Source organism: Thunnus thynnus, chromosome 23 (assembly GCF_963924715.1).
Source record: "Thunnus thynnus chromosome 23, fThuThy2.1, whole genome shotgun sequence".
NCBI lineage: Eukaryota > Metazoa > Chordata > Actinopteri > Scombriformes > Scombridae > Thunnus > Thunnus thynnus.
Genome location: NC_089539.1, coordinates 11,571,248 through 11,597,209, shown reverse-complemented (window position 1 = coordinate 11,597,209; position 25,962 = coordinate 11,571,248). Strand labels below are relative to the sequence as shown.

Below are 25,962 nucleotides of genomic sequence, written 5' to 3'. Positions count from 1 at the left end.
TTTGCTACAGTCCCAATTTACTGTATACATAGGGGGATCATATTCCCAATTATTAGAGAAGGATAGCAGTAGAAAGGATACATGACTCAACTGCCAGACATAATGCTTCATAAAGTATGCACAGAGGTACAAGCAATAAATACACACATTAGGTTAAGCCTTACAGCTACGCAAAGCAGATGCAGAAAAAGCAGGTTTGCTATTCTTAGCGAGCAATGAGAGAGAAACAGTAAAAATTCAGGTAAGTCAGAAAAGAAACACTGAGATTTTTTTTTCCTCTTAGAAAAAAGTCTGGTAAATTTATGGGTCCACCAACATTTTTTTACATAAGTATGCACAGTTATCAAAATACAGACAAAATCAACCCAGAAAATCCAGACAATCCTAAAATCTAGTGGAGGAGCAGATCGCAGTTCTGGAGGTCTTTCTGGTATTATGTGCAAGCAACTATTTTAGACATTTTTTTACTTAATTTATACAAAACCCATGCAAATCTACAGGTAATATGCATTCTGTGGCTGACAGGTTTTATCCCTCCCAAAACAGTATATCTGAGGTAATGCACTCCGATGCATTGTACGTATATTTAGGCCATCGTCCCGATGATTTTTATTATATTCTTTTTATTAGTTCTTGTTTCCAGTCCACCAAATGATTTTTAGACATGCATTTTTAAAACACAATATTCCCTTACAGGTAATCTATACATTATCATTCTACAAATGTTTGAGGACAACCTATTACAATGCAAATCTTCCATATCTTGACGCAGGGAATGTAAACGTTGGTTTGAGCCACGTCCTATGAGACAAGCGTAGTAAAGTGTAACAGCTCTTGTGGCATTCTAATAACTCGTGCAATCTGTCATAATTGTTCTGAATTTGTTGTGCAGAGGTAGAAGCTTTTAGAAAGCCTTTTTGGGTAAGTGGGAGAACCCTTTTTTTTTTTTTTTTTTTGAAAGACGCGGCGTCCTTTTTATTTGGTGTGATAAGATTATTAAGAACGTCGTCTTCAAGTCGTTTTGCTGACTCCAGCTAAGTATTGAAGGGATAAGCTTTGTTCCTGGGCCCAGTACCCTCTTGACGTGGAACTGGCATGTGTGTGTGTGTGTGTGTGTGTGTGTGTTCTAGTGTGTATTTTACATGCTGTGTGTTTGTACAGTACTGCACGTGTCTGCGTGTTAAGCTCTTACAGCCAATTTCTTGGCTTGGCTCAACACTTGAAAACAACATATGCACAGTGTGTTTCCATTTTGGTCAAAGCGGGCAGACGCGTTGCTCGTTACAGCACAATACAAAAGCCATTAGTCGGTTCTTTGACAGCATACATTTTCTGCAGCTGGAGATTTAAACCGAAACAAGAAAGTTGGCAGACCAAAAGCTCGGGGTCTGTGTGTGTGTTCACGCGCATGTCTGCTAGTCTCTGACAGGGTGTATGTGGTTGTTTTAGCATTTCTTTATCCCATACAAGAGGAGGCAGAATTTTGTGTAACTTTGGTTTACTGAAAACAGAAATGACCATTAAAGCAACAACACTTTTCTAGATGACATTAGCTTAAAGGAATGGGACATAGTCTCCACAATAACTACTTCTCTTTAATCTCTATAAATACTGAGTGTGTTATAAAAAGCTGGCTACCTATACAGAATACACTGGTGCAACAGAGACGTTATCTCCTTTGCTAACACCAGTTGTGTCTATATAGTTCAGAAGCTATGAACCACACAATGAGTATTTGATGACAAGTTTAAAACAAATATCACCTAGAAAAGGTTTACCTTTCACCTTAGATATCCTCTTCTGCAATGGCTATTATTATTTGCTTTTACATGGTAACCAAGCCACATCATTTCATATCAACTTGAAATTATGACTTATTTGGCTTCACTAGATATTTTTCATGTTTGGTTAGCGATGTTTTCAGTTTCGGTTTCGACGCGGCTCGGAACAAAAACCGCCACGGAAATAAGACGTGACATTATTTTGACAGTCCCACTTAGAACATTACATATTCACCAGGTTAGAAAACAAATGTAAAAATAAAAACAATGATTTGATGTGTAATGCATAACAAAAAGTTTAAAAAAAAAATCTAATTAAAATAAATTTCACAACAACACAATGATTCTGCACTTCCATTGAATATACAAATGCTTTGTTTTGGTCATGATCCACTTTTACAAGTTAGCTGCTCTCTACCAGTCAAATCACCAGCACAAAAATGCCTGCAGTTCAAATATCACATTACCTTTTACCTACAGTATGCCTGGCAGAAAATCTCCAAAGTGGACGTTCTATGAGTAATCAAATTACACATCACATTTATTTCCCCCTCTCTCTTTCTCGTGATCATCTTTGTATAGGGCTAAATGAAACAATCCCAGAGGTTATTCGAAGGTAGTTTGCGGAACGAAAGCTTCTCTTTGTACTAGTTTAAAGTCACAGAAGGCGGACCAAGAGGAGTTTGGTGGCTTCTGTCTATAAGCTATTGGCCATTGCTAGTGTTGGCTTTGGTTTCTAGCTGTTGCCTGTGACTGTTTGCAGGTAGACAAAGCTTTAGAACAAGGAGGTAAGGAGAACAGCGAGAGGAAAATTATGCAGAAATGCATTCGTTTTTGTAAATGGTGCTTTACACAAACAATTCATTTTTTTTCCCCAACTTAATTTCCAGTTTTTTTTTTACTTTTAATCACAAACAGATAATAGACTGGAAGCCAACTTTTTTTTCCTTTTTTTTTTTTCTTTTTTTTGGACAGCTGCAACAACAGTCTTGGTACCGCAGTTCCGTTACTGGTGCGATTCAGGGAATGGCATTTACAGTTGGTGGTGTCTAAAATCATATCTTGAAATTAACGATGGTAAAAAAGAAAGCTGAAAATAATATACTGGTTTTTCTTAATAATAGCAACATACAGGCAGTGACACAAATTTCTGATACTACTCCTGTGCAAATGAAAACAGAGCAACAACTTGAATTGAACCAGCAATTGTCTCTAGACATTAACAACTACTGTGGGTTGGATTATTCACAAACATAAAACGTCTTCCTTTTTGGCAGTATATGAGGCCGCTAGCTTTCAACGGAACATGATTTGCTCATTTGTTTCGTGTTTTTTTCCCCCATCCATGAGTCCATCATCCTTGTACTGTATGTGGCCACGCCATCTCTAATGAAATATGTCTCAAAGAGTTTAATTTTTTAATCAGACATCCCATGCCTGTCATGTTTGGGGATCCCAAAGGGCTGCATCAAAGAGTTCCTTTGGACCAGTCTCCATCCGGATGCATGCTCAATAAATAGTCCCAGTGGTGAGAGAGACAAAGAGAGTCAGCTGTGGTTGCTTGGACTGTGGAGTGGTTTCTAGTCTTGCAGGAGGTCTGTGTGAGAGAAACAGTGCGGCTGGATGAAGGGATACGTCGACCAAAAACGGTGTCCTAGTCACTCCAGGTCTTCTGATAAGTTCCCTTCCTCCAGCTCCCGGTCATCGTCCAGCTCTGGACTGTGATTGGCTGTCGTCACCAGTGACATCGGACAGTCGTCGTCATCCATGTTAAGTGGCTCCTCCTTCACGTGAACTGGTGGCCTACGACACAATCACAGTGGCAATAAATTTGAGGTTTTTTTTAGGTTTTATGACAAATTCTGACTTAATTCTGTTACATGCAAATTTTACGGTAATTGGAAAACAACTGAAAGTATAAAAGACAGAGAGAAAAATGTAGCAATGCAATTTACTACTACTATATTTATATGATAAAGAGACATAAGCTTTCTGGTTATTTATTCCCTTTACTGCACGTAGAACACACAATGTGTTGTTCAGCTAACAGATAAATATTTTGTTGCATCAAAAAAAAGAGATGCCATTACATGCATTATCTAGTAAGAAGTAACAACCATGTTGTTTGCGAGACGCTAATTCGACATGATGCCTCACGTCTACTGTAAGTAAGCGCATGAAAATTGCATGAAAAACATGGCCCCTGTAAGGCCGATAAGCTGTGATGTTTCAGACATGTTTGGCATTTAAAAGTTTACTGATGACACCAGGTTGAAATACATGAAAAAGGAAAAAGGGGGGAAAAAAACAGGCCACATGATAAATAATGGAGAATTTCTCATCCCTAAGCCCCCTGGAGCAAAGGCAGAGGAGAGGCTTTTTTATCTAGTTAATAGAAAGCGCAGCCACTCGTTAATATGCAGGGGCTGTGCATGTCGCTCCTCAAGAGGAAAAACCGGCAGCTAGGTTCTGCCATTAATCAACTTCAGCCCCGGCAGTTCGCTCGGACACCATGATACATGTTTTTAACTCTAAATGGATGAATATCTTTAGCCACTGTCAATAAGCGCTGGGCAGAAAGCAGCAGTGCTGTGAGCAGGACGCCTCTCCCTTCAGAACAACAGAGGAGTGGGCGGAAAGGAAAAAAAAAGAAGTGTTGGGCGACTAACAAGAATAATAATGCTGTCACACACAAACAAGGCATAACATGATCTGGGGCCCTAGTCAGGGAGAGGGGTTTGTGCCACAATGATAAATCTGACAAAACCTAATTATTTCTGACACATCGGATGCATGAGAAAATCCCCATAGACTTTGAAAAAGGAGAGTGGGGAGAGAGAGGGAGACTTATCAAGTAGTAGTACGTTAGGACGCGTCTCATAGCCTCTCTCTTGGGTTGCCTTCATCAGTGGCAAGGGTGGGTGAAGTGGGGGTGGGGGGGGGGCATTGAATTTGAAAAGAATTTTAAAAGGTACAGATGACTTTAATATTCAGAGCCAAATACTGTAAATTAATATTCTGCTGTGGTGGGATGAGGAGAGGAGGCTGATCTTAGCAGGATGCTAGCGGAGCGATGAATATTTCTGTTTCTGCCCTCAGATTCATGGAAGCAGTCAGAGCCAAGAAAAAAAAAAAAAACACACCGCAGCCAGAGGTAACAGAAACAGAAAAACACAAACTCTGAATATGGAATGAAAAGGGTCATTTAAAAAAAAAAAAAAAAAAAAGTCAAATTCTGTGTCAATTTTGATTTGTAAAAATGTGTTTTGTTAGTGTTGTGAATACAGTAAAATTAGATCATGTTCATTTAAATGTTTAATGTTAGTTGTAGAAATCCTTATAGATGCTTACTGTATAGGCCTGAGATGGTTTTACAGAATAGTCAAATAAGATGTGAGGATTTCCTGCTTTTAATCATTTTAGCTTGAATTTCTTTTGCTTTTGGACTGTTGGTTGAACAAGTTGAAACATCAATCTGCGATATCTATCACTAAACTTCTGATGGGTATTTTTCTCTGTTTTTCTTTTTAGCATTTTACAGAAATAAAATAAACAGATTAATCTATAATGAAAATAATCATTAATTGCAGCTCTAAATCCACACAAACCAAACCCTTCAATACATAACAAGAATGCATACCTCATTTTGTGAAATGGAAACAAAACTTGCACAATGTTGTCACAGCTGGGTTGTCTAAAAAAAAATCCAAACCATCTTTTAGTCGACATCGCTTAAAAACGATAATCAGTCTGCACTTGAATGCATCACATTGATCAATAGGCAGAACTGAATGTGAGACGTATCTCGTCTCTTCTCATGTGCTTTTAATATGCAGCTCATTAGGTGTTTGTGTGGCTTTGATGAAAAATATGCAGGACCGTATTCACAGGCCTGAGCTTTCTGACACTTTATTAAAATATGTGGATGAGCCATTTAGTACTTAATGGCTAGCTGCCATTATTGAGTCACTCAGGAGTAAACGCTGGACTTTGCGGTGTAATAAATATGTGGTGCTTTGTGTGTATGTGTGTGTGTGTGTGTGTGTGTGTGTGTGTGTGTGTGTGTGTGTGTGTGTGCTCTCGAGATGCCTGCTCTCACATCAATTGAAGATTAGCACCAGCAATCATGCAGAGGTATGTCAGAGATGCAAATAAGGTCATTAGTCCACAGGCCTAATGGTAGGTTGGGGGACAGGAGAGGTGGTGTGGGGGGGAGGGAGGGAGGGAGGGAGGGAGGGAGAGCAGGTGGGGGAAGCGAAGGCAGGGGTGAGGACTGGGGGGGGACAATCAAAGACATTCATAACATCTCACTATGATTCATTAACTAACACCAAACAGGGGTGGTCACCACACAATTAGATGTGACAGCATCAGACACAGAAAATAAATTGATTGTATTTATGTGGACGGTCACTTGCATACATATTCTACTCTGGATGTTTTTATTTTGAGTGAATTTGCTCAAGTTTAAAACTATAATTATACAGTTGCAGTTTTTTAAGCCTTTCTGGTGTACAGTACTACTTCTTTTAAGCACACCCCTTAGGGTGTACAGGGGTGTAATGCACATGCATACACACATGTGCACACACACACACACACACACCCAGCATGGCCTGGGGCTATCTGGTTTGTGGTTAAGCAGCTAGCATTAACCCTTAGACGTTGAGGGGAAGGAGAGGTTTGTCTAATTGTTGGATTTACTTGGTTGTGCTGAGGAGTCCTCTCCTGAGAAAGGCCTTTAAGGTGATGTACTATTTAGTTTAGTGCTACAAGCCACTCCATTATTTAAACACATCCTGGAAAAGCCAGTCATGACACATTTCTTCCATTTTGAGGTTGTCGTGGCTATGTAAAGGCAGGCGGGGATGGCGGGGTGGGAGGGAGAGAGAGGGAGAAAGGGATGGATGCATCTCATCTTCAAAAGCCACTCATGTCAGTGTCAAGGCAGCGTAGCCAGAGAGAGTGAGAGAAAAGAAAGCAAGAAAGAAAGAGAAAGTCAGTGCTGTCCTGTTATTAAAAGTTAAATGACCTGGGGGAGTGGTAACACTGGGATTCTGTCTACAGTGGGGCAGATTTGCTCCACTTAACACCCCATTTCAGAGAGGGGTAAACACGTCCAAATAGATTAACGTACTGTACAGACGTCTGGTAGTATTAACCTAAGACTTTTCTCTTCTCTGAGATACACTCAGAGAGACGCATGGAGCCATAGTGCATCCTTTCTCCATTACAGAAGTGGTTAGCTAATGTCGGCTGACTTTGCAACATGGGCACTGATGGACAGTGGGTTGCTTATCATTAATGTGTAATATCTGTGTGTTTGTCTCAGAATATGTGTGTGTGTGTGTGTGATTCAGAGAGACCTGTGTGACATCACTGGCTCAGGTAGAGCACATTTTGTCTCAGACATTCCTGAAACTCACATGAGATCAATTTTTAAAAACGCTCTCTTTCTCTCTCAGCTCCATTAAAACAGAGATGGGAAAGGGAGAGATTTTTAGAGTAATTAATGCTACAGCTGCTAAATATTAATAGGAACAGTCTTGCATAAAATATAGCAGCTAAACCCCTATAATGCAGACAGTGCTGTAATTAAAGACAAATGTGTAATAGAATCTATTTATAGACTAGAACTAACTGTTATCCAAAATGTCAGGTACTGTATAAGCACAGTGTCATTGAAATTACCACAGCAGAGAGACAGGAAGGAAAAAAAAAAAAGTCTGCTTATGATACAATACATGGTGTAAATTGAACCTTGCCCTCAGGTCATGGCAAACTGAGGAAAATACTGGTACTGTGGGTTAAATATCAGGCAATTAAACTAACAAAGGGCATAAGGACATCGAGTGCAGTCAGTGTAGGTGGATGGTTCAGCATGTTCTTACAGTCTCAGATAGGTACTCATAAAAATGTGTGATGTGTGAGTCTGTGTCTCGCAAATACTGCAGTGCAGTGAGTGTAATAGAGTCTCTGGGGTTCGGGTTAGGGGACCCCTTTGACCCACTGGCCACTTTTAATGCAGATCAATTTGCGTGTATTATTATTATTATTAAGGCATCATTTTTACTGATATTAAAAATGAAGAACAGATTTTTTTTTTTTAAAGGAGATCAATTTTAAAGGCTTTCAATCAGATCTTGTGTGTTTCCTGCTGCAAGAAAACACTGTTCACCATATTGTTCTAGTAAATGATGTCCTCTTGTAAAAAAGATAGCTTCTTGTAATACAGAGTAAAGAGAAAAATGGAGTTCCTTCAAAGAATTATTAATGTTTAAACTACAAGTAAATGTTTAAGCTACAAATGGTATTTTTAAAAATCACTTACTACTCACTTTTCACTTAGATTTTTGTATTACTAAAAATAATAAAAATGAACTGAATAGAAACTGTGCATAGAGTACACACACATGAATGCAGAATGATTCAGCTGCAGGGAGGAATTCTTCTGTCTGCAGGAACTTACATGTGTACTGGTGGGGAGTATCCGGGGCTGCTGTGTCCGTTGGTGTCCAGGTGATCAAGTGAGCCGTTGAGCTCCTCATGGGCGGACTGCAACAGGGTGGGGGGGCTGCCGCTCAGCGTACCTGGGGGGCTGCCACCCAGCAGTCCTGGCGGGCTCCCGCCCAACAGTCTGGGTGGACTTCCGCCCATCAGTCCGGATGGGTCTCCGCCGAGGAGGCCGTGGCAGCTGCCTCCCATCGGACCCGCGGAGCTGCTGTTCATGAGGCCAGGAGTCCCCAGCAAAGGCAGGGAGGTCTCTGCCAGGGCAGCCTGCAGGAAAGGGAGACAGAGGAAGAATATTTAGAGATTAAAGAGGTTAAAAGTGAATGGTTGCAGGTGAGAGGGAGGTAGGGGGACAATTGGAGATTGAGATAAGGGTTGAATGAAGATGGAGGGAGGGGGGGAGATAAGAGAACATGATCTTGAAGTTCAAGAAAAAGGGTAAGAGGGAGGTAAGGTGCATGGAGGGAGAGGGAGCAGGATAAATAGTGATACAAGAGGCAGGTAAGAAATGGATGTCAATGAAGTTTACTCAAAAATTTAACACAGTAATTATTAAAATACAGTTGCCTCAGTCTAAAGCTTTTTTTCATTCAGTTGGAGGCTATTTTTCCCCTCATGACACCTTGCTGACAACTATCTCCCCCCAGCTGCCATTCATATGCCCTTGTGTGGTGTGTGGCTATTAAAAAAAGTCCCCCCAAAACTTTACCTCAAAATAATAAAAACTCCTGACACTTTCGCCTGCTTCGCATTAAAGTTATATACAGTGATTAAATTTTTAAAGTTTTTGCCATGAGCACCTCGCTGGCGTACACTATGAAGCCAAATCATTTATGACAGCTTAGATAAATATTAATGCACATGCCCTTGCATTTGCACATGCCGCTATCAATCTAGGGTGGCTGCCACAGCTGAAAGGAGGAAAAAAGAACGTAAAGAAAGAGGAAGAGTTGCTTCCAGATTCGACCACAGGGTGGCCTTCTGAGTCTGATGGAGTAAAGGAGAGAAAGAGAGAGAGAGAGAGAGATGTGAGAGGAGAGATACAGAAACACACAAGCAGAGAAATGGACAGAAACCTGAGGGTACAAAAAAAAAAAAAAACTTGCTTGCTCACATGAGTTTGAGTACTAATACTGTACACAGCAATCTCACTCATTCAGCCACTCAATTGATCAGTCAGGCAGGCAGCAGTCCTGCCTGTCAGTCAAATAAACAGGCAGCTAGTGAGGTGCTGGTGCTCTGGTTCATACCTGTAAGCTGGCGTTTAGTGCAGTTCCATAGCCAAGACTGGAGGGCAGGTTCTTGACAAGAGATGGGCTTCTGAATGCGTTATAAAGAAACAGAGAAAAAAGAAAGAAACCGAAATTAATTCTCAGTGTAAAAATGAATGAATACACACACACAGTATGCACACACTGGAGATTGTTTAAATATAATTTTCACATGTGTCATAGCGGAGAGAATAAGAGTCTATATAAACAAAGAGAGCAAAAGGAATAGACAGATAAAAAGAGACAGAGGAAGTGTGTCTCAGAGAGGAGGACAGAATTCGGGCCCTCTGATTTTCTATGATCTTCTAGATGTCATTGACCTTCAGATCTAGATCTAAGGAGAGGTGACAGAATTCGTACCCTGTGATCTTCTGCGACCTGCGTTTCTGGTACTCCACCTCATCTACCGTCCAGACGGCCCCTTTCACGTTCTCCACGCGCACAAAGCACTTGTGCAGACTGAGGTTGTGGCGGACGGCGTTCTGCAGAGAGCGATGACACACAGGTCAGGGGATGAGGTAAAACGAATCGCATTCATTCATTATCCATCAAGAAAAAAAAAAAAAAAACTGAAGGCTTGGAAATTGATTTTTTTCTTACATTTTGAAGAAATTCTTAACATTCACGCACCATTGATTTAATTAGTAAAAATTGAGTGAAAGCGAATGCTCTTACAAGTCCTGCACACAGTACATATCAATCAGAGTAAGTAGGCTAAAAGGAGGTAATCAGCATAGCGAATGGCTTATGGTGGTGACAGAAGTGGTAATGCCGGCCTTGATAATGGTGATGTCAGTAACCCTTTCTGCTCCAGAAAAGCATTGCTCTTAATGGACACATCGTTTTAAAGATGACAGAATTGGAAGAAAAAAGACAGTCATCAGGAGGCCCGTGTGTCATTGTGTGTGTGTGCGTGTGTGAACAAGCACAGAGGATTAAGCTGAACTGTATCTGACATCTATATGTCCAAATATTCTCCACGTGCTGTCACATACGTGCTTACATGACACAATTATCTTTTAAATTTATTATCAAAGCTGTCTTTAAATTAAAACAGGATATATATTTCATAAAATAAACCGGTAAGGTGTTTGTATTAATTACAAAATATAGAATACCTATAGGAAAAAAGCCCTCTTATATTAATATGACCATATGACCATAATTAAAACATGCATCAGACTCTACAAATAATAACCTTGGCTTTAATATCCCTGCCTCTCATATTTATCATCTCCCTTAGCTTGGTGTGTACTGCTCTTTCTCTAAGAAAAAGGGATTCAGAAAAAATAGAAAAAAAAAAAACTCATAAGCAGATCTCGCATCTGACCTGAAAATCCCAGGATTTGATTGATCTTAATGCCCATGGCTCTGAATATGATAATTTTAATATTAATGAGCAAATGAGCAGTTTTATTATGCATGCTATATAGTTAGAACTAATAAGCTTCTGGGTGAGAGAAAAAGAGAGAGAGGAAAAAGTGGGGTGGGGTGGGTGGTGGTGGTTGGGGTGTGGGGGTAGATCCCTCTTTTGAGCTGATGAGACCAAGTCGAGATATTAAACTACCTTTCATTTCTTTCTTTTCTTTTCTTTTTTTTTTTTTTAAACAAATTCTCTCTGTTAATCAAATGACAAGCCCATCGCTGATCATCCCACTAATGCTTACAAAGGGAATTGTGGAGCTGTAGATGTAAATAGATCACCATGGTTATTGTGTGGGGTGGGAGACACTGAGACATGATATTTCTAATGTCATTGTGATATCATTGCTATTGTAGCACAGGAACAGAGGAACTTTTTTTTTTTTCAAGAACGCCAAAAGAAAAAAAAAAAAAGAACATTTGAAAGGTACATATGCATGATTGTGGTTTGTGTTGTTTGTGCTGCAAATGTAACAACTGCTGTGAGAACATATCTTGTCATAACATTATTACACAGCAAAACACGGTGTGCACTGTACCTAACAAACTGGAAAAGGGCACAGATCTTTTTGTATGCCCTCCTGTATTGGTGATCACACACCCATGTGCTCATTTGCATCCCAAATCCAAATTAATTCACTTTGCTAAATCTAGTGCTGTGCCATGTCTTGCATGCTGATGAGCGGCTGGTGAGTTTTCCCTCCAGTCCTCTGTGCAGCCACAAAGGCTAAAGGCGGCTAACGAATGATGTGGAGGGGGCACGGGATAAAACACTGCAGACGCTGACGCTTAGCGAGGCTTTCTTTATCAGCAGGCAGACACACTTTGGGTTAAAACATGTGCTGCAGGAAAGACATTTTTTACCATCTTTGTGGAGGGAGACAGGACAATAAAGTTGTAGGGACAGATATACAAATGGGCTCTTTTGTGTGGGTAATTAAAGAGTGCTCCCTCCATGACAGGCCAATTCTCACTTTCCTCCTTGCTTTAGTTCCACATGAACACACCCTTAACCCCTCTCTTAGACACAGCTTATGTGTTTGTGTGTGTGTACATGTGAGCTTGCATGCGCACGCATCTTTGGCCTAGACTCTAACCCCTTCACACGACTGAGAGTTGGTTAACAGGCAAACAGCCATCTTTCTTCCTAATTAACCAATGATATGCAAGAGAAGGTGGTTTTCAGGAGTAGGAGGAGGGGTGTCTCTCTTAACAAAAGGTGCTGATGATGGAGTGGCTGCTGTATAATTAGTGCGTCAGAGCCCTCTCCTCTCCATGCCAAGCCTCCGCTATTAATTGCACCAAATTAAAAAACGATATCTGAGGCAGAATAATTCTTTCAGCTGTCATTTCCAAACAGAAAAGGCGGAATAGCGGAAAAAATAAATAAGAGAGAGAATGGGCTCTATTCAAGAGAAAGGTTAGAAAGAAGCGGAGAGGAGTACTAGTTGCTCGCCGCTGAGTAAATATATGCTTTCCTCAGGTTTTTGTTTTTGACTTCGGTGAGAGGAAGGTGTAGTCTTCACTGTAAGAGGAGTGAAAGGTCAGGGCGGGGTGGAGTCGCAGAGTTCATCGAGGTTACCTTCCAAGTTGCAGCATTGCGTCTGAAGTAGGCGAACGTGCGTGTGAACCAGCTGTAGATTTCATTAAGCGTTAACTGCATGTCGGCAGAGTCCATGATAGCCTGAAATGAGATGACATCAAATAATGGTTTACTAACGAGACCACGTAACTGACACACACACACATACGCACGCACACACACGCATGCACACACACACACACACACACACACACACACACCGACGGATTGAAAGAGGAGAGAGAGCTGCCATGATTCATGCCGCAATTAATTTTAATCTAATCAGGCAAAGTTAATTTATTTCCCACTCACCTGTCTTATGAGGGTTGCATAAGTAAATGGCGGTCTGACATCTGCGTTCTTATAAAACTCGTAGTTTGGGGCGATCTCTGGAAAAATAAATACTGTGTCACCACCTGAAATAATTGGTAAATTTTATTCCTTTAGGTATTGAATTTACTCAAGGTTTCATCAAATTAAAAGGGGGGAGAGAGAAAGGAGAGTGGGGGGGAGAAAAAAGAGGGTGGGGGGTGGGTGGGAGAGGTTAGAGGGGGCACATCAAATCAGCATTTTCCATGTCTAACAAAATGCATTTTTAATTAATCTCTCTCGTGAGAGATCTTAAACACTAATACATCCATAAAATGAGATCTGTGTAGTTAGTTATGGTGAAGTTGAATAATTTATGTGTCTTCACACTAAACACAGAGAGAGTAAATATAAACATCAAAGACGGACCGTTTAAAATGCAAAGCTTAATACACGGAATGTCTTAATGTAATAAATATTGTATTTTTTTCACCATTATTTGAACTTAATTAACATTCATGTAATATTTATGCACAGAGGAAGTTCTTGTCTATTTACATATAGAGTGATTAAACATAGGCTTGCTTTTATAAACCCACCAGACATCTCACATTTGTAAGACCAACAAGCCTCTGTGGCTGTGTATGTGTGTGTTTATGCCAGTGTATATATGCATGTGCATGTGCACTGTGTGTGTGATTTTGTGTGTACGTCTGTGTGTGTGTGTGTGTAAAAAGTGTTAGAGCACGATTATGGGATGAGTCTTTATAGTGCAGTACCAGGTTTGAGGTATCTCACATCTAATTCTGATTTTAACAAATGATTAATTTTGATAGAAAAGGGAAAACCAGTACAGTTCAGAATCAGAATGTGTGCTGAATGAACGTTTAATACCCCAAACCTTTAGATGTATCAATGTGAGTGTGTGTCTGTGTGTCAGGGTCAGACTCATTTAACTGCAGCTGAGGAGGTGAATTTTCCTCAGAATCCAAACACCATATGTTGACTTTTCCCAATGTTTTTACATTTAATCTAACACACTGTGAGCAGATTTGCTTGAAAGTGAAGTTGTGTATCCGTGTTGCATGCAGTGCTGAGTAGTTGGTCCTACCTGACGACAGAGGCATGGAGTATTTGTCAGAGTGGCGTCTGCGCATGGCTCCCATACTGGGGACGTTTGCTCCGCCCAGTACTGATGGCACCTGGGGCATGGCAGCCATGGGTGTGATAGGTGCTGTGGGCGTGGTGGGTGTCTGAGGTAAGTTGGGGGGCGATGCTGAGGGCAGGTTCTTGGACATGGTGACGCTGGACACCAAGTTGAGCTGGGGTGCAGGAAGACAGAGCGTGGGTGGCAGGTGGGAAAAAGACAGACAGACATACAAGTAGGAGGGAGGAGGGGAGAGGGAGAGAGAGAGAGAGAGAGAGAGAGAGAGAGGCATTATTTTGTGGGTTCTCCGACAGAGCTGAGTGTCTGCTCTCCTCCTCTCTAACACAGCTGTGTTTCCACTAACAAGGCTCGTGGAGAGGAGCCAGCCCATCTCCACTAATTACAACCACCAAATTGTATCATAAGAATTCTAATTAGAGCACGCTGTTCAAGATTATCCAACGATCAGCCTCCGTGTTATCCCAGCCCCATCTCTCTTTATCTCTGTATTTATCACTCCCTCCCTCTTCCCTCCCTCCTTCCCTACCTCCCCCATTACAGACACCCACAATCCTTTCACACTTAAGAAATGGCTGGTATAAGCTCTTGTTTGCTGTTGGTGTGAACGAGTCAACAAATATCATCCCACCCTGCTCGCTAACCGTAAGACAACTATAACTCAACAGGATTTGTTTTCTTTATTTGATTGACATACTTTGGCCGTGCCCTACAATCATGTTTGTGGTCAAGAGCAACTGAAGGCTGCGAAGGCACAACAAATATCTAATGTATTAGTGTCGCTATAATTTAATATCTTAACACTATAATTACTATAGTCAGACATGGCCCACATTTCATAGCAAAGCCCAGCAGTTTGTGAACCTGGATAATTTCTGTGAACTCATTCACACCAACAGCAAAATTCCTGGTGTACTCTGCTTCAGTGTGAAAGAGAAGCCTGGCTAAGAAAAACAAGTATGCAGAAGATAACTTGTATCAGTATCTGATCAGTATCAGCACAAATTATTTTGCTGTAAATAGGAAGCAAGTATCATTTTCTTTAAATATAGCTTCACCTCATTAGTCATACAGTTACAGTACATTTAGCACCCCTGATGCAGTCTGTGTTCTTTCTCAAAGTAACAATGACAGGGCACTTAAAAGTAAAAATACCGCATGGACAGTTATTTAACATGTTAGGCGGTCTCTCGAAGCACGAGGCGGCTCCGCACACACTCACTGTCTTCGTCTCTTCCTCTCCCTCAACATTTGGGACGAGGAAGTGTCAGTTACCTCTGGCACGCATGCCGACTGTGCTCACTAATCGTCCGGCTTTTCCACCACTTTTCGCGTTCGCTTCCCAAATCTCATGTGAGAGGCTCTAACCGACTGGAAATTTCCTAACTGACCTTTTAGTCTCTGCGCTAATTTAGCTGGAATGGTAATGACATCGTTACATATTCAAACCAAATTGCCTTAATTGTGAGTCTACAAGTGGAATGCATCCGTTGTGAGAGTTTGAATTAAAACCGACTTGAAAGACGGAGGGGAAATGGGGGGCCGAAGGCGCTGAGCGATGGAGGGGCGAGGGCGAAGAGAAGGTATCAGCAGTCATTTGTGGCATGTGTTGATAAATACGATAAAATGTCAAGTTTGAGATACTCTGGCCGGATGTAGGGGGTTTTCAGATGATAATTATATGCCCACTTAGCTGTAATGAGCTGCTACAGTGATGAGGTGGGACAAGGGCTAGTTGCATACACAGGCTTCCACTGAGTACTGAGATAGAGGATGAGAGTTGGGAGGGTGACGGAAATTATATACATCTACTGTTCATATGAATTTGTATCAATGGGTCTAATTGCTTATATACGGTTAATTCTTGGAAATATCTACCCAAAACAATGTTTTTTAAATGTATCTGAACACAAACGACTAATTATACAAGGACAAAGTGTAAAGTCATTTCCTGTAACTACTGTTTTTAGTTCTCTTTTGACAGACTCACACACCACACACACTTGACCCCTAGAAAGTAAATATTAATTCATTTTCCCTACCAGCTGTGCAGTCATGGGAGTATATAATGTGCAAATCTCCATGTAATTCACAGTGAGTGAGGTCACAACAGTGTGACTGTGAGTTGAATATCTTGTATGATTGCTCATTTCCAAACCAGACACTGAACTGTGAAATATCAACTATATTTTCCTCAAAGGGGAATTTGATAAACACACTCACATACTGTATGGCAGAAAAAAAACATCTCGAAATATGCAAACTAAATGTGTTCAAGAGTGTGTATGAGCATGTATATTTATAATGTTAAAATATAATTTCATGTCCTTTTCGCAGCCTTTTCACCTACAAGACACAGCGGGAAAAGCATGACATGTTTGCAGGCGTGCAATCCCATTTTGGCAAAATAGAATTGATTACAGTCGAACTGATGGAGGAGTGAGCACTTTGTCACCTCTTGCTCATCTGAATACATACTCGAGGTAAGGAGAAAGAGAGAGAGATAGAGAGAGAGGGAGAGAGACAGAGAAAGATCTTATTATTCAGAACTTGCAGCCTTGCTAACTTTGATTCTCATCCATCCATGGCATGGCCAAAAGGTAGCATTTAATGAAGTGCAATTCAGAGAATAAATGGGGTCATGCTGGAGACAGTGCACTGGTGTCTTGTATTTGCCTGGCATTGGCTGTTCATGGGCTTCACTAATGAAAAAATAGGACTCCTGATAGGCTAATACATTCAGACTTTTCATATTTGTCAAATGTTGGGTTGTTTGTATTCCTACACCTGTTATCGTACGGGGTTGTAAACCCATGCTGCCGCTGAAATCCACAACAGAGGATACACACACATACACATGTGTATTCTGCACTATTATTCCATTTGCCAAATCTTCATCTTACCTCCTCTTAAAACCGGGGGAGCCTTAAAACTGAGGACTTAACTGTTCGTTTAAGAATTCTGTCTGAATTGCCCCCACCATCAAATGCAATTAGCTGCTCTTTCATGTGTGCTTTATGTAATGCAATACTTCATTAGCATCATTCATTCATATTCAGGCATGGATTATAGGCTGCAAATTCTTTATTGGACGAGATGGAACCAAGCTGCTGGAGTTTTGAAGATTAAAAAAAAAAAAGCTACAGAGAGTAAGAGAGAGAGAGAGAGAGAGAGATTGAATAATAAAAAGGGAGTTTGATTCCTGATGGAATTATGGGATAATTATGCTATCTTGTGATTATCTACATTCTATGATGAGAGGTGATGAGGAAAATTATTCTATTGAAAGTAGGCACTTACTAAGCAGCAGAAACACGCTAACAATGTTTTGCTCTCAAATATTTCAAAACGTCTAAAATTGGAAGGAAATAATGTTTGCAAAAATGTATCTCCTAATATTAAATTCAAATACTGGTTGGGAGAAATACATTTATAATCATACAATCTAGAAGTCAAAGGCAAGAGAAAGACAATCTAGAATGACATCATTTTCTTCTGTCAATGACCCCTTTCACAATTTTGGATTTTTTTTTTTCCTTTTCTGTAACCAATTTCAGCAGCACTATGGGTATTTATGTCAACATCACACCGTCTTCACCACTGGGCTGTAATTTTCAGGTGTTTGTTGTTAAAATGACATATCTTCTTCTCTCTCATTCCACTTTTTGAGTGCTCCTCCTGCCAGCGAGCCAAACAGTCATCTGCAGCCAACAGGTTGTTTTGGCTATTATATCTATCACAAAGAAATGACCCTGCGTTTTAGCCAAGGACTCCACGGCTTTGCCATCTAATACACTTCCAAACTATTGTCCTCTCATGGCGCACAATACCTGATAAGAAGCAGATGTAACTCTGTATTACAAATCCCATTCCCCCTTTCATCTTCTGTCGCTCACTCACACAACTGCCGGGTGGTTAAACTGTTCATTTTGTGTGTGTGTGGGGGGGGGGGCCCTCATTCATAGCCAAGCCTGTTTACGGTAGCCGGAGCAATATGCACTCACTGGTTTGGGAGATGACTTGGGTTCCGAGGGCCGCATGTGCAAGTGGGTCATCATCGCCTGAAGACGCTCACGTTCTTTAGAAAGCTGTTAAGAGAGAAGAAGAGAGTACATTAGAGTAGATTAGAGTGGAGGAGAGGAGAATAGACAAAAGATTGAGAATAAAGATGGTGAGACATACGATTGGGGTGGTAGGAGTAGTAAAGCGAGAAAAAAAACTGAAGAAAGGAAGAAAAGGTTTGATGTGAGCCATATGAGAAAGACACAAACAGTCCTGCTGGTGATGTAAGGAGAGTATGAGAGACTAGGGGGAAGGAGAGGGGAGAAGGTGCAGACAGGTCAGGCAAAACAAATAGCATTTCATCTTTTTGTCAATAGAAGAATTTAGGTCAGCGAGGCTCTGACAGTAACAAGCTAGTTGGGCCATAAATTAGGTGGTCCTGAGTGTCTGCTCAAAGTCCTGTGGACACTGTTAGGGGGATGGAGCGCAGCCAGCAGCTGCTGAGAGGTGAAGGGGTCTTCCAAACAGGGTGCCAGGCGGCCCCGCCTCCCCGGTCCAGTTAGTGGCCCAGGCCTTTGCCTATCATCAATCTAATTCACAGGGAGTGACAGGGACTGGACCATGTGAAAGGCTCAACCCCCCACACCCTTAATATACAGTACACACAGAGGGACCAGTGCAAACACAAAGAGAGACAGACAAGCTATGCAGGCACACACACACACACACACACACACACACACACACAGAGCTGGGCCTCATTACTAGTGGTGGCTCTCGAGGAAAAAAAAGAGGAAGAGAGGGATGGAGGGAGTAAGGAATGAAAGAAAGGGAGAAAAGAGAACAGACAGGACAGACAATACAAGAGCACCACTGTAATTGGTCACACTGTAAAGCGCAAGCTTCACTGGCTCTGTGTTTCAACAAAAAACAAAAAAACTGAAAATTTGATTAAATTAAATAAAAAACATGAATCCTTTCTTGTATTTTCTTTATTTTTTTTACATGTCAACAGAATTTATTTTCTTTTAAGACCCTCCAGATTCCTAACAATTACAGACAAACTGTTTATCTGACCAGAAAATAACTGTGCGGGAGGAAATGCTTGGCTTCAAGCAGGCTGGGTTACTCTGGCAGAGGGCAGACGATGGAGGGAGAGAACAGTTAAGGCTGAATCTGTCTATACTGTATAACCTACAGTTCTGCCAGCATATTCTTAATATGTCTAAGACTACTGATCCTTTTTTAATAATGATAACTGTATGTATTGAGGAAAACTGGTCAGCTCTGACTGTGCAAAGCCAGAAGAACTACAACAAGGAGCTCGGGTCTGGCACTTTGTTTGAGCCTTGTTTAAAACATACATATCTATTTGTTTCTAAAGGAGAGGAGCGGTTGTTGGCAGTGCTGAGTAATAATGTCGCTCAATCAGCGCTCTCATTATCTAGCCAGCATGACTTCTTAATAAGGTCACGCTCCACCTACTGAAAATAGTTCCCTCCTTTTGAGCTTTCTTCAGGTGCAAAGTGCAGTTAATTAACACAGCAGACCGGGAGAGATGCGCTCGCCATTAATTGGAAAGAAAAAGAGAAAAAAAAAAGAAAAAGAAAGCAGAGAAAATAAAGCACACACTTAATTCAATTAAAACAGCCATAATGGCTTTCGTTGTAAGGCCTGAGGATTCCTTTGTTTAGTGGCTTTGTTGAATTCAGCAGGTCCTGCTTGTCTGGAAGTATTAAGCAGACCATAGTATGGCCTTTCTCTCGCTCACACAACTTTCAAAAAATAAAGTTTGGACTGGATGATTAAGAAATGAGTCGGAATGGTAAAATGTGACAATGGTAAAAATGTAACAATACAACTATATACCTGAAAGAAAACTTACTTGTATTTCCAACTGCTGTACGACTTGCATCTGGACTCTACACTGGGCTGTGCTCCGATCGTCGAGAGCATGTTCATTGTTTAGGTGCCTAGACATGGAGAGAGAGAGAGAGAGGGAGAGAGACAGACAGACAGACAGAGAGAGAGATGTTACACACCAGGTTGAAAATCTATCAAATACGTCAAAGCTTGCAGAAGACAGTAAATTGTATTCATTTTCACCATGATCAAAATTGTGGAGGATGATAATTACAGTATCAACTTCACCACTGTTTAGTTTTAATGATAATATTTCTATACTGGGACAATTATCTATAGGATCCTGTTAGGAACCATTGTTCCACTCTGAAATGAGGTAATTAGAAGTAACATGACGGTGTGTGGTGCCATGTTTAACATGACAATAGGCCTGCGCCAGTTTGGATGGCTAATTTCAGTGCCACCCTGAGCGCTGCTTTCTACTGAGAATAAAAGATGCTAGCCCAGCAGAATCGCTTTGTCTCCTTCGTTTACCGAAAACAATACACACAATTTAACACCAGCAACATTTGACACACAAAAGCAACTGAAGGTGCATTATCCTGTGGCAGACATATTAAATGTATCTGGTGTGTTCGCCTCATTAGAAGAAAAAGGCAGCCAGACAGCTATAACAGTCAATGATGGTTTTTGTCTTGATTGGATTTCGTCTGTAGGACACAAAAGAGCCTCACCATTAAGATAGACCTTTATTCCCTGTAAAGCACACGTACGCAGACACACACAAATATGTGCGCACGTACACACAAAAACATAGTACACAAATATGGGGCGAAAAGGGGTTTCTAAAGTGTTGTGATGCTGGGTAATGAGCCTCTATCTAAATGATCATTGGTGACAAACTCACAAAGCAAGCTTTGAGGAGGCAGGCTTATGAAATGCCAGAGCTGCCACTTTATCTCCAGTAATTATAGGTTAGCTTGCAGACCCTTCAATGATCATTTACAGCGCTGCCTCCAGTGCATTAAAGGGAGTACAAAATCTCACTCTCTCACTCTCTCTCTCTCTCTCTCTGTAGCTTTCACTTTATCTTAGAACACACACACTCACTTACATGATCATGAACTTGCACAAACACTGATTGGCACACAAAAAGTGCGCACACACACACGTAGAAATACACACTCCCACCACATACAGTATTCCTCTACTCTCTTCCAAAGCTCTCTCTTCTTGTTTATCTGCAATGTGCAAAACAAGACAACTCATTGAGCCGGCTTCACTTGGCCTGCCAATCAAAAGCTGAATAGAACATTTGTAATCACAATAGCTCTGTACCTTTCAATTATACAGAACACATTTAAAACCATTCCATCTCATTCCTGCTTATGCTTTTGTAACCATTTCAGGTCTAATGCTTAGAAATGTTTCATTATGAATCAAGAATGAGGTAGCATTAAAAAAAAAAGAGGGGTGGGAAGTGGGATGGATGAGGGATAGCGGTAGAGAGGGGAGGGACGAGCCGGTGGATTTCTCCAGCCCTGTGCCTAATTGCTGTTTCAGAATGTGCATGCAAAAAGGGGGCATTTCATTAATCATTTAATCACGTCCCTCGCAGGATGAAGGAACTAATGTTGCAAATACCCTTTTCATTTCACTGCCCATAATGCTATCTTATGCACTTGATGTATGGCGTGTGTCATGAATTACAGCTGCTTCAAAAGCACAGAGCGGGCTGCTCGCTGTCCCTGAAGATACCTCATTACAAAAAAAAGAGAGAGGGGGGAAAAAAATCTTTATTAAGTTTGCCTCTCATCGACAAGCAGCTTGTTTTTTTTTCAGTCAATGTGCGTCTTTGTCTGTGAATGTGCAAAAGCCTTTTGACAGTCCTCCAACCAGTTATTTTCCTGCATACACACACACACATACACACCTTCTGCCACTGGCCAGTTAGCAAGGTGATTACAGGCAGATTACTACATGCATTTATGAAATATTCAAATGGAAGCATGTCCTACTGTGCATTAATAATGCCACACAAAGACAGAAAAAAGAGGAAAGGGGGGGGACACAGACAGGCAGACAGAAAACAATAATGAAAGAACACCTTATTTACGGAGATGTAGGCAAAAAAGTACTTGCTGTTTCTCTTCTCTCTGAACTATAAACTGTCTTCCTTAATTACACAAAAAATCCCTTTACTCTCATCTCTTTCCTTCCAAACCCTTTTCTCTTGTGTGATTTCTACATAATAAAACATAACACTCTAGCTCAGATCTTTGCATTGTTGCCCATTGGCTGCCTCTAATTATAACCAAATCTAAATAATTTGTAGGTGAACACGTAAGAACAACTTTGAGGAAATGAATGACTCATCTTAGCAGCAGAAGCCAGTTAAACCTAGACGTGGAGGATGCATGTTTCACTGTCAGGCTTGGCTGGCTACTGTTTATGTTTACTGTTCATGCCTCTTTTGAGAAGAACATTGATTTCTGCCTTGAAGAGTGAATTACCCATGTGATGAAGGCCGTATGAGAGTGGGGAAGAAAGGACGGAGATGGAAATCGAGAGATGTAGCAAAGGTAGAGAAATCAAAGCAAATAAAGAGACAAAGAGACTGATAAATAGAGGAAGAGGAGGAGGGAGAGGTGAGACACAGCTGTTGTTTTTCAACCTCCAGATAAAGATTCTTGGTTTTTTTTTTGTAATCAGATCCTGCAGTTTCTCTTTTCTCTTAAAGAGAAGGGAGCAAACATCTCAAAGGCTTTTCCCCACAGCTGTGTATATGAATATGTATAGGCCATCAACGTCCACTAAGGGCCCAATAATAAATCTGTTCAAGCCAGCATATATGGATGATGCAGTTCTGCTAATTGTCTGTGTGTATTATCAGGGGCTACAAAGGCCCAGCAGAGGACAGTGAGTTAGGAGCCCTAAATATCTACACGTGACACACAAACATATCCACCAACACGAATTCAGTAAACCTAATGTACACACACATAGAACAAATGCACATAGCCGTATGTAACTACTACTGTACACCTACTTCTGTGTATAAGCAAGCATATATACACAAGCATTTATACACACACAAACACACACACACTGACACACACACACACAACCTCCCCATAGTGGTGGTGCATAAGTAATGCCCTCCGTTTTAAAGGTCTTGTCACAGTGCAGCAGACATGTGGAGGGGTAGAGGGGAGCTCAGCTATCCAGGGGCAAGGGACCTGCCTGACTGCCTGCCTCCACAGTGTGTGTGTGTGCGTGTGTGTGTGTGTGTGTGTGTGTGTATGTACATTATATAGAGACGAAGACACTTGGCTGCTGCCTTGTGGGTTTAATTAGCAGTGGGTTGCAGACACCAACGTTCAGGTTAGTGGCTGAGCTTGCCATTTTAACATGGAGTCTGCCTTTCTGCCAGTAATAAGGAGAGTAGAGTGGTGACATAGAGTGGAAGAGTTAAGTGTGTGTGTGTGTGTGCGTGTGTGTGTGTGTAGGAGCAAGTATCTGTTTCTGTGTCGATAGTCTATATCTCGTTGAGGTGGGAGGACGTTGAATTAAAGGGAGTATATGAGGTGAAATGCCAGAGTAGAGGGGGACAAGACATGTCCATGCTGGAGAAGAAGAAATGTGGTGGTCTATAAAAAGTTTGCATTACATTTTTTATTTACCAGTCCCCACATAAATAGCTCCAGCATTAATAACATTAATGTTTCTCCTTCTCTCTTTCTCATGTAACTAACACAAATACACACACTTGCACACACACACACACCAATACCTGCCAGTCAAGAAACATTCCCAACGATATTATTTCATTTTGAACTTCAGAGAGCTAATTCAGGGTGCCAGCCACCTCGCGGCTACCTTTTCCAGGTGAGAACACTTAAAAGAACACTGAGGAGCTATTAAATGCTGATCTTGACAAGTTTCTTCATGCAACAAAACAATAGATGACTAAACGTGTCACCGCCGCTGAGCTGAGCTCCTACTGTGAGCTACGAGACGCCAGCTTGACTTGGGTCCCCCCCCCCTCCACGCCCCCTCCCAACACTCGTAACCCACACCCAACTACCAACATCTAAACTGTCATCTAAATCTGACACCCGCTTTATGTAACCCCCGTTTAAACTGCGCTTGTGTGTGTGTGTGTGTGTGCGTGTGTGCGTCGGTGTGTGTGTAGTCGACTAGCATCTCCAGAAACATAAAAGGACTCTCTCTGACACCGACAATCACCGCTCCGAGGCACGCCACCGAGAAGCCATCTTTGTTCTGATGACGAGCCTGCCTTCTTTGTTGGTGTCTGTTTTCATGTGCTGGCTGGGTTACAGTGTAGAGCCAGGCTCTGACTTGCAGGGATGTGTGTGTGTGTGTGTGGGGGGTGGGGGGGGAGCTGAACCAAGACACTGTTCTGTTTTGTAGCAGCAAATGTTCTGGCAAGCGTTCTTACAAAACCGTCTGCCAACCTATGCTCTGGCTTTTAAGTTTGAAATCTACCTGTTTTCTCTCCGTCTGTCTTTTCTCGCTATCTCAGTTTGTCTTTACAACCATGCATCCTTTTGCATTGGCTTACCAGCTTACCGAATTCACCGGCACATCGCTTTATACGATGTATCTCTGCCCCTCAACTAAATAACCAGCTAAGCTACCTAGACACAGTATCCTTAGAGCACACAGACTTACGTGTGTTTGCGTGTGAACAGAGCGTACAGTGCAGAAGGATAGACTGATGTCTTCTTTAAGTAAGTGTACTGAGGTGATAGGACAAGATATCAGAAAACCTGATAATCCGATACAGGCTTGCCTTCTCACACACACATCTATTCCCAAGCTGCAAGGCAAACTCTTCTACCTGGACTAGTGCACATGTAGTGTAGATTGGACAATGCAAACTGGCTTTTCATAAGCATGATTTCTAAAATTATACGAGATGACGCCTATGGATGTGCTATGTACGCTCTGGAAAAAATTGATATTGACATTGACATGTATGCCGCGCATTTTCCACTGGGGATAAGCAAACACACTTGTCAGGCTAGAGTTGTCATATATATTCACCTTTGATTCATTTAAATCCATTGCTGTCAATTATGGTTCCTTTGAGCGTATTGTGTGAACTGATAGAGTGTGAAAATACAGCTTAATGTCCTGTCTGGCTGTTTCTTTCAAAGACTAATAAACACTATGTATGTTCATTACAGTCATTTCATTTCACAGATGCACCTCTTAGTTTTAATTCACAAGCTGCTGTAGATTTAGCAAAAGCCTGACCTAAATCCTACAGCAGCTCCCCATGGGTGGACTAGTTTCTTGTATTAGTAAATTTTTGTAGCTTTCTGCAACTTATTACAGTCACTACTGTAGAGAAATGCATAATTTGGAAAATACGCCAGAACAATGTCCTGATTTCAAGAGTTTATGCGAATTCACATGGACATTTACAGCCCATGAAAAACACTCGCCAGATCGTTATTTCACAGTTAATTACAAATCTAATTAGAATATTCAAATTAAAGCTTTCCCTTTCTTTTCTTCTCTGTGTGAGAGCAGGGAGCCAGGGAAAGAGTGATTGTGAGAGAGAGAGTGAGAGTGAGAGAGAGAGAGAGAGAGAGAGAAGGCAGAGAGACTCAGTGAGTGGCAATGTGATAACCTGTAATCGGCAGTGCTGCAAACACCTTCTTTCTTTGATGTCCCCCCACTAACATCCTGGCAACAAAGCCGGCCAATTACAAATGAGCTAATTAACTAAATTGTTGATGGAGCATGAAGAGTTCATTCGCCCTGGCGCCTGCACCATGACAACAGTGAATGGGGGCCTTTGTTGTGGAGGTAAGTGTGCGGCCGTGCGAGTTGCCATTAGCTTTTGACGCTTTTTCACAAACCTATCAGGCCCTTGCACGCCAGGAAGGAGATTTGTTATGGATCAGAATTGGTTTGAATCCGGCACTGCAAGAGCTGAACCCTGTCAACTGGCTGTCTAGAAGGTCAAAATGGCTCTTTGAAAGGCAGTGATGTTTTCTTTGTTAGGCCTCTCTGTACCCACAG

General features: G+C 41.4%; 1 protein-coding gene across 7 annotated transcripts in view; it reads right to left on the bottom strand.

The window, feature by feature from the left end:
• Positions 1–880: 880 nt before the first annotated feature.
• foxp2 (forkhead box P2) overlaps positions 881–25,962 on the bottom strand; it is a 208,542-nt gene continuing 183,460 nt past the window's right edge. For 4 of the 7 annotated variants that reach the window (XM_067581684.1, XM_067581683.1, XM_067581688.1 and 1 more), the window contains 10 exons: positions 19,928–20,015; positions 18,045–18,128; positions 13,987–14,197; positions 12,879–12,982; positions 12,567–12,668; positions 9,923–10,044; positions 9,542–9,611; positions 8,251–8,558; positions 5,422–5,475; positions 881–3,584 (listed from right to left, as the gene is read on the bottom strand). In XM_067581684.1, coding sequence (XP_067437785.1) covers positions 3,440–3,584; positions 5,422–5,475; positions 8,251–8,558; positions 9,542–9,611; positions 9,923–10,044; positions 12,567–12,668; positions 12,879–12,982; positions 13,987–14,197; positions 18,045–18,128; positions 19,928–20,015 — 1,288 coding nt within the window. In that variant the 3' untranslated portion in view covers positions 881–3,439. The remainder of the gene's footprint in view (positions 3,585–5,421; positions 5,476–8,250; positions 8,559–9,541; positions 9,612–9,922; positions 10,045–12,566; positions 12,669–12,878; positions 12,983–13,986; positions 14,198–18,044; positions 18,129–19,927; positions 20,016–25,962) is intronic. The other 3 variants (XM_067581686.1, XM_067581687.1, XM_067581689.1) reach the window with 3 other exon arrangements.